The 13,626-nt window shown below is 45.7% G+C and overlaps 2 protein-coding genes across 2 annotated transcripts; one reads left to right on the top strand and one right to left on the bottom strand.

Moving 5' to 3' along the window:
- The first annotated feature begins 975 nt into the window (after positions 1 to 975).
- LOC123054767 (cytochrome c oxidase-assembly factor COX23, mitochondrial) lies at positions 976 to 3,723 on the top strand. The gene is made up of 3 exons (XM_044478613.1): positions 976 to 1,203; positions 1,331 to 1,407; positions 3,374 to 3,723. The coding sequence occupies exons 1-3, from the start codon at positions 1,068 to 1,070 to the stop codon at positions 3,419 to 3,421; spliced, it is 261 nt and encodes an 86-aa protein (XP_044334548.1). The 5' UTR covers positions 976 to 1,067; the 3' UTR covers positions 3,422 to 3,723.
- A 3,674-nt stretch (positions 3,724 to 7,397) lies between these two features.
- On the bottom strand, positions 7,398 to 9,008 carry LOC123050220 (uncharacterized). Its single transcript, XM_044473043.1, has 4 exons — positions 8,852 to 9,008; positions 8,074 to 8,280; positions 7,889 to 7,962; positions 7,398 to 7,800 (listed from the first exon to the last, which is right to left on the bottom strand). The coding sequence occupies exons 1-4, from the start codon at positions 8,897 to 8,899 to the stop codon at positions 7,671 to 7,673; spliced, it is 459 nt and encodes a 152-aa protein (XP_044328978.1). The 5' UTR covers positions 8,900 to 9,008; the 3' UTR covers positions 7,398 to 7,670.
- Between the last annotated feature and the right edge of the window lie 4,618 nt (positions 9,009 to 13,626).

The following is a 13,626-nucleotide window of genomic DNA, read 5'->3' as shown; positions in this document are numbered from 1 at the left end:
TATTCTGAAACCGATTTAAAAAGGCAGTGCTAGTGTCTTTCAGCCCAGGCTCAGGCTTGGTCTTTTGAGATTAAGGTTTCTTAAGCCCAACATGAAACTAGCCAATTGCCCGGGGATATGATCAAGTCTAGATCAATAACTCCCAGAATGTAGTCCAATAATGTCACGCCAAAAAATGTCAATAGGTCTGCTTCTGCAGCTAGCCAACTAGGATGCTCCTGATTTTTTTGTGAGTTTTTTGACTTTCGGCAGAGCCCGCTTTTATTCACAAATGACACTTGGGTATCACTTGATCATGCATGTCCTATAGCTGAACTTGTCAGAGTTCATGTATTTTACAAGATGTTTTTTAACAAAGTACATTCGCAGATGCTCACATATATGTAAATACACTCACCCTATGAACTCACTTGTATGGCTGCATGCATCATTCTAATGCAGAGGCCGGATGTGATCCTCCTTTTCAAAAAAAAAGTGAACTCACTTGTATTTTACAAGATTACAAATTAACTTGTTTATCCGGAAGTCACCAGTAGCATTTATTTTTTTCCCTACGCACGGGCAGTCGGATCCAAAGAAGAATCTGTCCTAGTTGTTCATTATATGATATGAAGACCATGAGATTGTGACACTGAATAATTCAGGCAAAACCATGTCACACAACCTTTCTCCTTTTTTTCCCCTTTATATGGGGGAAGAAATCATGTCACATTCTTTTAGCAAAAAAATTTCCCCATTTGTGTTCCGGTGTAGGGAAAAAAATCAATTGGCGTATTTGTTTTTGGGAGGAAAAAAACAATTGCCACATTTCCCAGCAACAAAAAAAGGCTAATTTCTCAAAAACAATTGTCGCATATTCTTGGCGTGTTGCACTTTGGGTCCTTCAGCTAGAAAAAAAGGCCCGCGTAAACGGCCCAGCAATATTTGCAGTTGAGCAGAGCAAGGCCCACTCGCGGCCCGTGTGAAGCCGTGCACAGAAAGAAAGAAAAGGAAAGTAGGACACCAAGGCGAAGCCCAGGAAGAGAGCGCAGTGGAAGGCGAGAGGAGGAAGAAGAAGACGCGGCATCATGGCGGCGGCTCATGCGGCAGAGGCGTCCCCCACCCACCGCGCGTCCATCCAGGGGACGTCGACCCCGCCGTACCCCAGCGCGGCCCGGATCGCCGACTCCTCCTGCTTCCCCCAGTACACCGCCTCCCTCAAGTGTACGCATCTACCGCCCCTAATCCTAAATTTCTAACCCAAATCACCCCCGGTTCACTCTCTGGCCATGATTTCTGGACAATTTCGTGTGTATTTGATGAAATCTCTGATGATGTGCCGTGTCCCCAGGTCTGGAGACCAACCACCAGGACAAGAGCAAGTGCCAGCAGCAGTTCGACGACTACAAGGAGTGCAAGAAGAGGGAGGTTCGTTTTTGTTTCCCCAATTCCTCTCTAGCCTTTTCTGATGGTGTATGATGGATGGCTTCCAATTGATGCGCGCATCTGTTTATTACTCCCTCCGCTCCAAAATACTTTGTACTAACTTTATATTAAAGTTAGTACAAAGTTGAGTCATCTATTTTGGAACGGAGGGAGTAGTAGGTAAAGTAACATGTGTTTGTTTAGTGCTCTTGCTGAATGTTCAGGGGGGCCTGTGGCTTGTGTCGGACAGCAAGTGTCAAACTTGAAACAGAAACTTGCTGTACTGGACCTGGAGCTTAGTTCTTCAAGTATAACCTTTTAAAGCAAAAATTAATGCACCTCATTGTTAAAAAAATTGCTTGCGCAACTGCTTTAAGCACTGTTGGTACAACATGAACTGGACTTCTTGCGAAGGAATCAGTGACTGTGTGCTGTTAATACTCAATGCTATCCAGGAAATAATTTTCTTGCAAAATGATTTGCTCTAGCATGATTGAGTGCGTATACAAGTCATGTTTATTGTCGGGTAAGTAACAAGTGCATAAGCAGTAACGTTAACATCCACGTGCAGAAAGTTCATTGTGGCATGGAATGTCAAATCGCCAATGAAATGCAAACTGCAATCTACAGTACTGACTTTACTGAGTTCATAACTACGAGTGCAGACATGCACATGCCGAAATATATTGAAACTTGATAGTACCTCCTCCTTTTGATACTTCCTTTCTTTGTAGTGAGCTGGTATATACTACCTCTGTTCTTAAATATAAGACGTTTTGGCAGTTCAAATTAAACTACCAAAACGTACTCCCATCGGAGTGAGTATTATATTTAGAAACAGAGGGTGCAGTATCCACTATCCTGTACAAGTCTAGGCTTGGGAATGTGCTTACATTCTGTTCTCAGTCACCAACTTCCCTCCTGCACTGCAGTCCAGTTATGTGCATATGATCTCTTCTGATTACAGAAACAAGCCTCCAGGGTGAGCCAAGTAGCTACCTTTGGATGCTCTATTGAGAATTTATAAGGTCGTGTTTGGTTGCCTGCATGAGCCCTGTCCTGGTCCGCCAGAACTCCCATTTGCTGATGTGATCAGTCTTCCCACCGTGTTGATGCTGTGTTAATTTGTTCACTCTTTGATATTGCTATCACAGTTCTTTATTTTAGAACATGTCCATAGAAATAGGACACGATAGAAGGGGTTTACTGTTCATATTTTATCATTCGTTCCTTCTTGCTCCATGGGAACTAACTTTTGGTCAAACCACATAAATAAAAGGTATATAGTCCTTAAATATATGAAATCCATTACCATGGGCTGCTCTGAAATCTAAATTCTTTACATTCCTGATCTATATTTAGTCATCTTGTGGTCATTTACCTGAAAGTTGAAACTGTACAAGGGTAAATATCATATTCATTGTACAACTAATCTTCTAGCTACTCACTGGAACCTTCCATGGTGCTTCTTTACCTTGCTGAGCTCACTTTCCGATCTCAAAGCATCAGTGCGTCATCATATACAGTGGTGTCACTTGTACGGGGTAGCACTCTGACCCCAACCTGTGTGATGTCTTATATATTTGACGAAACATCTAGGGATACACATCTCCTTACATCCCTCTCATACATCTTTAGCAGATCTCATAAGATCTGAAACCTGGAAAGTGTTTGTGTGGATAAGGATATAAATAAGACCCAAAATGATATCATCATTTCAATTAGGTCTGCATATAAATTTCTGGGTTTCTTAGCAAGTCTGCATGACATACACTTCATTCAAATACCACATATATTTCAGGTTACCTGAACTAATGTTTTATCCGAATTTCACTTTTAAATATGAAATTTTCCTTGTATGTAAATGATACTGAACAGTTCTATGTACATATGCTAGGCCGCTGCTTCATATTGCTTCCTTTTTCTGAGAGTTGTATCTCACATTACGCTTGCACTTCATTGTTCACAGAGGGAGGCTCGGCTGGAACGGAACCGGAGCCGGACATTGTTCGGGTGAGAAATTGGAGGAGCACTGTGCAACTGGAAGAGTTAATGCTAGTGAAACCATGACTCGGTTGATTTCCTGATGTTAATTTAAGCTGTTGAAGTTAGAAAACAGTAGAGCACTCTGGGTTCAGAGAGATGTAAGGACAAGATGTCACTAGAGAGTTTCTTTAATAAAATTGTACCCCCCGGAAACGCTTGAAACCGCGTCAAGCCGATGTGGGATGTTTTTGTATTTCAGTAATTTATGTTGTTTTGATGTCCTATTGAATTCTGAAAGACTGTAAGAGGTTTATAAACAAATAGTTGGAAGAAGTCTTGTGATTGCGAAGTTTCGTCAGAACAAAGAGGATATTGGGGTTGTTCTCTCCTGTGCCAGGCAGAACACTTTGATGTCAAGTGTTTTAAATAGGAATTTTCCTTGTATACTTGGATTGAACTTGGGGACTTGAGGATGTCAAGTGCTTTGCTTGATATCTTCAGCCATCTCAAAACCAAAATTAAACTTAAACACCGTACGAGCTATGGACAAGAAGGGTGCCCTCCCTACAACACTTCAGGGTGTGGGGGTGCCCTGCTAAGGCCAAAATGTTTAATCCAAACATTGCAAAGTTAGATCCCAAAACAGTGAGCTGCCACTTCATTGGCTATCCAGACAGATCAAAGGGTTTTAGTTTCTACTGTCCAGACAGATACACAAAGTTTGTAGAAACAAGACATGCAGTCTTCTTAGAGGACGAAATGATGAGGGGAGCTTGGTAGCTCGGAAAATTGATCTTGAGGAGAAGAGGGTGCATGCACCTAATCCGATGATTCAGGAGCCATTTTTCTCACTACCAGTTGCAACTCCACCCATGACAACTATGGGGGTAGACCCGGAACCTTTCCGTCAGGAGCCGACTGAACCCGTTGTTGAGCATGAAAGGGAGGTACAACGACAAATTTTAGAAGAAGTGCCAGAAGTTGAGGCACAAAATGTGCCAGAAACTGAGGCCCTTAGAAGGTCTACAAGATATAAAAAGTCAGCTATTTCTACTGATTATAAAGTTTATAACATGGAAATAGTTCATACAGAAAAAGATCCCACCTCATATGAAGAAGCCATGAGAAGCCCTCATTCATCAAAGTGGATGAAGGCAATGGAAGACGAGATGAAATCGATGAGTTCCAAAGATGTTTGGGACTTAGAGGAAATTCCTAAAGGAGCCAAAACAATAGGCTGCAAATGGGTCTACAAAATTAAGTATGACTCTAAAGGGAATGTAGAAAAGTATAAAACACGACTGGTGGCAAAAGGATTTACACAAAGAGAAGGGATAGATTACAATGAGACATTTTCTCCAGTCTCATGTAAGAATTCCTTCAGAATCATAATGGCATTAGTTGCTCATTTTGATTTAGAGTTACATCAAATGGATGTAAAGGCGGCATTTCTCAACGGGGATTTAAAACAAAATGTCTACATGAAACAACCTAAGGGTTTTATCATGGAAGGGAAGGAAAATATGGGGGGTCGCCTAAAGAAATCCATTTATGGATTAAAGCAAGCCTCTAGACAGTGGTATCTAAAGTTTAATCAAACGATTAAAAGTTTTGGATTTAAAGAAAATATTAAGGATAATTTCATTTATGCAAAGTTTAAAAATGGGAAATATATTTTCCTAATCTTGTATGTGGATGATATCCTGCTTGCTAGCAGTGATGTTAGTCTACTACAAGAAACAAATAAGTTCTTATCATTAAATTTTGATATAACAGATCTTGGTGAAGCATCATATGTTTTGGGCATAGAAATTCACCGAGATAGGAACAATAGTCTTAGGACTATCGCAGAAAGCATACTTAGAAAAGGTTCTTAAAAAGTATAATATGCATGCGAGTAAAGCCTCACCTGCTCCTATAGTCAAGGGCGATAGTTTTGGTAATTCCAATGTCCCAAGAACCAGTACGAGATCGATCAAATGAAAGCAGTACCATATGCTTCGGCAGTTGGCAGCTTACAGTATGCACAAGTGTGCACTCGCCCTGACTTAGCTTTTATCACCGGGGTACTCGGTAGATATCAAGAGAATCCAAGCCTAGAGCACTGGAAGATGGTAAAGAAAGCATTGCGTTATGCGCAAGGCACGAAGGACTACATGCTAATATACAAGAGAAGTGATTCCCTAGAGATAAAAGGGTATTTAGACGCAGATTTTGCGGGGGACAGAGATGATAGAAAGTCCACGTCAGGATACATATTCACCCTCGCTGGGGGAGCTATTTCGTGGAAAAGCTCCAAACAATTAATAGTTGCATCATCCACGATGTATGCAGAATTCATTGCATGCTTCAAAGCCACGGAGCAGGCGATATGGCTAAAGAATTTTGTACCCGACTTGAAAGTGGTAGATTGTATTCACAAACCACTAAAGAGGTACTGTGACAACCAGCCCGCAGTATTTTACGTTCACAACAACAAGTCGAGTAATGCTGCCAAAACAATAGAGATAGGGTATTATGTTGTGAAAGATAAAATCCAGGATGAAACTATAAGTCTCGAGCATATAAGGACAAAGGATATGCTTGCGGATCCGCTAACGAAAGGCTTACCATCCAATGTGTTCAAGGAACACTTAGCCGACATGGGTTTAAGGGAAAGCCTTATGATTTCTGGATAGGCCCAAAAGGAACAGAATTTGTTTATGAACATAACGTATGTTGTAGCTGTATGATTCTATCGGCAATTAAGCTGTGACGATGAAACATGCTCTATGTACCAATATGTGATGAAACAAATAAACTAGAAAGTATAAAGTTAAAAGTAAAGTTGAGATCAAGGGGGAGAATGTTAGGTTGATCTCTCTCCCGTTCGAACCCAACGGGTCGAACGGGCCCCTGACTCGCGCCCTGATCGGGGGCGCTCAACCAAACCATGGTTGGTGGGCCCCTGTGACCCACGCTATATAAACAGAGGTGGGGGCCGGGGCACGACTTACGAGGTTAATCGTTGCCACAATCCCCACCTACAATCCCTACCGATCTAGGGTTAGCGTGGTGCTCACGGGAAGCTCCACCACCGCCGCCGTCCACTCTCTGTCATCATCGTCACCGGCCCCTACTTCACCATGGCCGGCGCTGGATCGAGCTCGTCTGGACAGGCAGAAGGTAGGTTCACCGGAATGATCTAACCTATCCGATCCAAAGCAATCTATCAGAAGAGAGAAAAATAAGTGGATGCACTAGTTAGATAGCCTAAGACCTAAGTTAATACGTTGTTCCCCCTAATTGCAGTGCTGTGTTCGATTCGATGAAGTGGATATTTCATTTAGTGAAGAAGGCCTTGAACAAGTGTTTCATCAGTTGATTACTGTTGCATCAGTTGATTGCTCACCTTCTTAATTTCTGTAACCTTGTACTATGCTGCGTATACTTTCTGAAAATGCTTCTAGGAAATATACTCCTCAAGTGACATATCCCTTGTTGCTACTGATATCGTTTACAATTTTAGATTTTTTGCATAAGATACAAACGACTCAGATATGTAATTGCATAAAACAATGGTATTGTTCTCCTAGAGTGATTACATTTTACATTGACTACAGATTCTTGTGGACTGCAGTGGAAATGACAATGATGATAAGTATCCGGAAAATGCCTTTTCGAACAAGAGAAGAACACTTCTAAAGATTATTGGGGAATCTCCAGTTCGTAAAACAATTATTTTCTGCAATACGGTACTAGCTCCTCTCCCCTGTTTATCTCTGTATATATCATTATTCATCAATACCAAATATAACTTGCTCAAAAAATAAAAAATCAAACATAACAAAGTCCCACTGTCTGTCAACTAGTCACATGATTTATGTTCCCAGATTGAAACATGTAGTAAGGTTGAGAATGTGCTGACGCGGTTCGACAAGAAAGCGTCACAGATCAAGGTTCCACCATGCATTGGAACAGGCGAAACGCATCGCAAACACGAAAGAGTTCCTGAAGACAGGTGCGTATTCAACTAAAGTGCAAGGCATTCATGTTCAGATTCAGAAGTGGCAACTCACTGTTGGTGGCAGATTCATACGAGCATACAGTAATGGTAGCACTACATCAAACTGGACTTGTTAATGTTGCTGTGCTGATAAGTTCAGAAAGATAGTAGAAAGCATGCGGAAGAAACAGGGAGCTGCTGCTGTTGCATGCAGATAGGCTGTTGGATGGATGCCTTGCCTTTGCTGAAGATGTGTGGAACAGCTAGCTGATCGAAGCAGATTGAACTCGGCTGTCTATTCGCGGATGTGGAAGAGCTGGAGCTGGGCGTTGTGGAGCATGGCGCGGGTCCGCTCGTTGGCGGCGTCGCGGGCGCGCAGCTCCCGGATCTCCTCCTCCCACTTCTCCACCCTCTCCTTGTGGATCCTGGGAAGGCAATACAGCAAACAGGTGATGCGCAACCGAGGAGCGAAGCACGGCGGTGCGATGCCGCTTGCTGCGGCGAGTTTCTTACGTGCACAGGCGGTCCTCGAAGTCGGCGGCGAGGTCCTTGAACATGGCGCGCCCGGAGTCCAGCATCTCCGACACCTGCAATGCAATGCCACCCGCCAACCGTTCATGTCTCCGGCCAGGCCATCGCGGGCCGATCATGACGGGATCGATGGAGGAGGAGGAGAGCGTGAAGAGGCGGGGGTGGACCTTGCGGGTGAAGTTGTCGATGGCGAGGAGGATGCGCTGGACGTGCTCCTCCGTCTCCGCCGAGCCCACCACCTCAGCCTCCGCCGCCGCCACGACGGCCAACTCCTCCCCGTCCATCTCCGCCGCGCCGGTCCTCACGGCGACCCCGGAGGACACCGCCGCCGCCCCTCCCGCGCTCCCCTGGCTCCCGGCGTCGTCGTCGTTGCTCTGCACAAACGCGAGGAGCTTCAAGTTGAATATAAGCTGGTAAAATCTCGAATTAAACTCCAAAAATCGACGAGTAGTTCCTCATCAGCGAGGGAACAAAACACAGCGAGGCACACCCACATCCCATCAGATCAGGTTCGATCAGTGTCGAAATTCGAACACGAATCGGAAACCCCGTCCCCAATCCGACTCGAATGCTCTGCTCTACATCACATGCCCCGCCCAAAATGCCGAGGTCGATCGGGGTCGAATTCGAAATCTCCCCAAGCCAAACAAAAAAAATCCCCAGTCGCCCACCACCGCCAGGGAACAGACGAACAACTCGTCAGAGCCCAATAGCCAGACCAACGCACGCACGAGCGCGAGCAGAGCAGATCAAGCTCACGCGAGACAGCACGGAGGGGGAACAGCCACGGTCCGCGTCGCGGCCCCGAAACCCTCGCGCAAAAACTGCTCGCGGCGAGCGAGACACGCGCCGACGCACCCCAAATCGGCGGACGCGCCCGGGAACACGAATCGAACAAGCAGGAGAGGGGGGGGGGGGGGGGGGTCGGCGGTAAGGTGCTCTCACCGTGCCGGCCGTGCGCGCCCGCTTGGCGATCTCCCGCCTCGCCTCCATTCCTCGCGCTCGCTCGCTCACAGCAGAGGCGGCGAGAGAGGGTAGGCAGCAAGAGTAGAGCAGCAGAGAGATGGCCGGATCACAAGGAAGGATGGGGTATATGGGCAGCGGAAGCGGACTGAGAGCCGCGCCGTTGGGCAGGGCCTACTGGGCTTCCACAGAACGGGCCTCCTTCCGGGCTATGTGTCAAAAGGTTTACTTGGCATGCAAGTTTGGCTGCCAGCTTGCAACAGCGAACGAATTTGGATCAAACTCTGCTGTCTATATTAGTTGAAAAAAAGTGTTTCTCAAAAAAAATATGAAAAAGTAAGTAATGAGCCAGAAGTGGATTCTGGATCCTTAAATGAAGGACGCCAATATCCACCACACGTGTGGCATAATAGCAGGGCCGGTCCTGAGATTTTAGGGGCCCGGAGCGAAACTAAAACTTGGGGCCTTTCGCTTCAAAAAAAAGCTACTTTCTGTATAATCTATCTGCAACTTTATTTTTTTGCTTGTACAACATACTACCAAGAAAACATGCAGTAGGAATGATTATGATTTTCGATAGAGGAATAATTCTTTGGTCACTAACCTTCAATTGCTTCATGTGCACTTGTTTGCATATTAGCATTGTCATGTTTTTCTTATTTTATTGCAGATGCGCCAACTAGTCCTAATTGAGTTGTATCTTGATATTTCGTTGATGATTTTCCGGGGAAAAAAGTGAATGTAATTTCACATTGCAAGTGCATTCGAACACTACCTTTCATCAAACAAATTTACCCAGGCAAGATGTACAAGCTGAAAGCTACAACACTTCCCTTGCATAAAAACTCAAGAGTTTTACATGGTATCTAGTACATACCTGGATGTGGCAGTCCAGCGATGTATCACTCATCTCTGTAAAGACCCTTCAAGCTGTCCACGGGCTTCCACATTTGGTTCCGAGGACGGACGACCATGGTCAAGGAGACCATTGCTTTCACTGTGCAGCACTCCGGCGGACAAAAGCGTTCACCATGTCAAGCAAAAAAGCTAGGGAATAAGCTAAAGAGTTAGGGGAAATCATCAAGAAATAGGACAACTTCTCTGAAACCGGTAGCGGAAGGCGTAGGCTGGAGCTGCGGCATCGGTGGTGCCACGGTTACCCGTGGGTGTCTTCGCGTCTGCTGCCTGGTGGCCGCCGCAGCCTTGCGGCGATTAGGTTTCCAGAGATCAGGCGATTTCATCGTGTGTGATGTGAACTTCTGAAATCACTCCCTTACGATGCGCCGCTCAGCCCGCTCTTGCTCGATGTCGATCGATCTCTCCCAAACGTGGCCGGTGCACGTAGAATTAGCCCAGTTTTCACTTTTTTAGGAACATTAGCGCAGCCCAGTCCAGTCGTATCAACGCTAAAGCACGAACCTGGGGCCCCTCGTTTCCGGGGGCCCTCGGCGGCCGCCCCCCCTGCCCCCTCATCAGGGTCGGGCCTGCATAATAGGTATTCGCCCACACATTGTGTGTGACATGAGCAAGGGGCAGCCCACACAGGCTGTGTATGGGCGGATAGCAGAATTGTCCACACGTGTGGGCACAGCTACTTCGTGCCACACGATCGATAAGTACTACTCATCCCCATTTCGCGCGTGTGGCACGAAGCAAATATGCCCACACGTCCTGGCGTAGCTACATTAGGTAGCCGCGGGAAGACGATTTAGTTGCCATCCGGGATGGCAAATATAGTTGTAAAAGCATGGCAACACTCTCTGTTTTGGTTAACTATAGTTGACATGTCTAATTTATGATAGTTACCACATGTAATCAAAACATAGTTGTCGTGTGTGATTAACTACTTGCCACATATGGTCAAACAATAGTTGCCATGTGTGTTTACCTAGTTTCCACGTGTGGTTAATTACAGTTGCCATGTATGTTTACCTGATTGCCACGTACACGCAATTGCAGTTGCGGTCTAGCAAACGAATCATAGTTGCCATGTGTGTTTACCTAGTTGCCATGTACGCGCAACTGCAGTTGCCATCCAACAACGTACGACTGTCGTGTGGGCGAAAAGCAGTTCACCCACACGCGTGTGGACTAGGTGGTGGCTGTGTGGGCAGAAACTAGTTCGCCCACACAACGCAGTTGGCAACCGCGTGCTGTGAGGCGTGTGGGTGACCTATCCAACCCCCACACACCGGCCTTGTCCTACGTGGCACGCGAAAACTGTCTCGGTGTGTCAAGATTCATGCAAACTTAACTGGACGGTGATCCAGGCGTGTGGGCGAGTTGTAATGTTGCCACACGTGTGGGCGTTAGTATTTTCGTAAATGAAAAGGTAATGAGCCAGTTTTGGGTTAAAAGTTGGACTATATCTTCTTTGCAGAGACAACCTTGCACTTTGTACAAATTAACCAACACTTCACAGCACACACTCCCATAAAAATCTGTATGTTTATTTCTTTGGCCCGAACAGAAAAAGGTTTTGATTTCAGATCCATTTGTAGTGTTTTGCATATGCCGCTTATTCTGGGATCGGCTTTGTAAGAGGGTCACCTCACCATCTTGTATCGCTCCGGCTGTGTACCTTGTTCGGTTGTTGCTTTATATAAAAAGCAGGACGAAAGCCTGGTTCGAGACTATGTGGAGTACACTTACTTCTTGGGCAGGAACGTGCTTCAGTACTTGGGTGACCATTGCCCCTCGCAGGGAGATTAATTTATTTTCTGGCCTGCAGTGTGGGAGTCAATGTGTACACACCATGTAGGTTTTATCTGCTTCTAGATGGGAACAATATTTGTATTGATTTGAGTAACTAGATAGGATAAACTTTAATGAACAAGACTATTGAGTTTATACTTCATAGACATCTTTTTATGCGATTCTGATGTATAGGGAACAACAAACTAGAGGTAGAATTAAGAGCTACTACAAGAGTTGGAGAAAGTGAGTTCTTCATTCCATTTTTTGGTCTTTTGTTGTAAAACCAATCCTTGTTCTGGTCGGGCTTTTACATGAAACGGGTCTTTGCTATGGGTTCATGGTTTATTTGCCGAAATTACAACAGAAAAATATAACCAGAAGTGATTTTCGATCAAACTCTGCTACCCACCCCACACTGTCACCTTCATTTGATTGATGGAGCCTATTATGCATGAATAAGGTTGGCCAATAAAAATCAGGTTCATGCAATCTTTTTGTCAGGTTAAAATGTTGAATGTAGTTTTGCACTCTAATGACATTTAAAGGTTGTTTGGCATCCATCATTTGGGCCAGAATTCGCTGAATTCATTCGTGAATTCCGACACCTACATGTTTGGATGTCCCAATTGGGTGTCGAAAATCATTCCACAATTCCAGATGATTGAAACCGTATGTAAACCAAATCCCATCCAACAAGCTGTCATTTCCCAAATTAGCTCGCCCCCGACGCCCTCTCTTCTCGCTCATCATGCTCCTGCCGCCCCGCCGCCTAGGTAACCCACCGGCCACCGCATCTCGTTCGCCTCGAACCCCCTCTGATCTCTCCCCCGACGCGCCGCCTCCTAGGGAACCCAACGCTGTTGTTGTCAGAGTGCGTTCTCTAGACACCAGGGATCGAGGATACCATGTATCTGTGAGTTCGACCAGGGGCTAAAACCCCTAGTCAATCAACTCTCAAAGGCACACAGAAAGACAAGGACGCAAGGGATTTTATACAGGTTCAGGTCGCCATCTTGACGTAAAACCCTGCGTCCTGTTGGTATTTGATATAATCGGGAGAGTACAAGTGCTCAAGTGTTACGAAAGAGGTGGTCGGGGTACTAACTAGAGTGCCAGATCACTCCTAACTCTCTCCTCTCTCATGCTTTCTTCTAGTCCTACTTGAAGATGAGTGTAGTGATATGTGTCTCCCTATTCCTGCTTGTCTTCCTTTCGACCACGGTCCTCCCCTTATATAGGCCTGGTGGGCGCGGGGGGGGGGGGGGGGTACCACACTTGGTCTGTAAATAAATACAAGGCAATATACAAAATTATAGTCGGCTCAATTAGTCCACTTGCTCTTGACGAACGACAGTAGATGAGCTGACACTGCTCAGTGTCAGGTGCTCAAGTGCCTTCCCCAACGTGACGCGCCGCACCGCCCTTCTCCTGCTTTACACCGTTCCAGCATTCCATCTTGTCATACACCCCTCGGGTCGTTGTGAACTTGTGATGATGACCCTCTACGTAGCCCTACGTCGGGCTATACTGGGTAGACTGACCAGGCATTTAATGATCGGGGAATCATCCCTTAACTGCGTCATGACTGACGTCAAGGTCCTCCTCGAGGATCTTCTGCGACTATTTTTCTCTAGGTTTGTGTTTTATGTCTCTCAAATTAACCCTTTTTCTACTGTATCATTTTCCCGAACTTGGCTAGCATTGTATAATGTTGGATTTTTTTTCCGAGCAGGCACGTAGTCACAACATATTGAGTATACCCCATGATTTAATGTTCCGTCAACTGTCCCGTAACACCCCTCCTCAAACGGTACTCCCTCCGCCATTGATGACGGTGCAAAATACCGTCAGATCTCTCGGTGGGGGTCCGAGCGCAGTTGGAAGTCTTAGATCGGAGATCACACGAGGGGCTTGCCCAGGTTCGGGCCTCCGGAGAGTAATACCCTACTGTAACGCCCCGGACACATCCGCCGATGGTCGTTACTCCTGGCGGGATCTAGACTGGCCTCACAGATCAATACTAGTCTTTTCTGCGCACTTTGTCCTCACTCGTGCACACC

The sequence above is a fragment of the Triticum aestivum genome, chromosome 2D (genome assembly GCF_018294505.1).
Source record: "Triticum aestivum cultivar Chinese Spring chromosome 2D, IWGSC CS RefSeq v2.1, whole genome shotgun sequence".
Taxonomy (NCBI): Eukaryota; Viridiplantae; Streptophyta; class Magnoliopsida; order Poales; family Poaceae; genus Triticum; species Triticum aestivum.
This window is presented reverse-complemented; position numbering and strand designations above follow the sequence as displayed.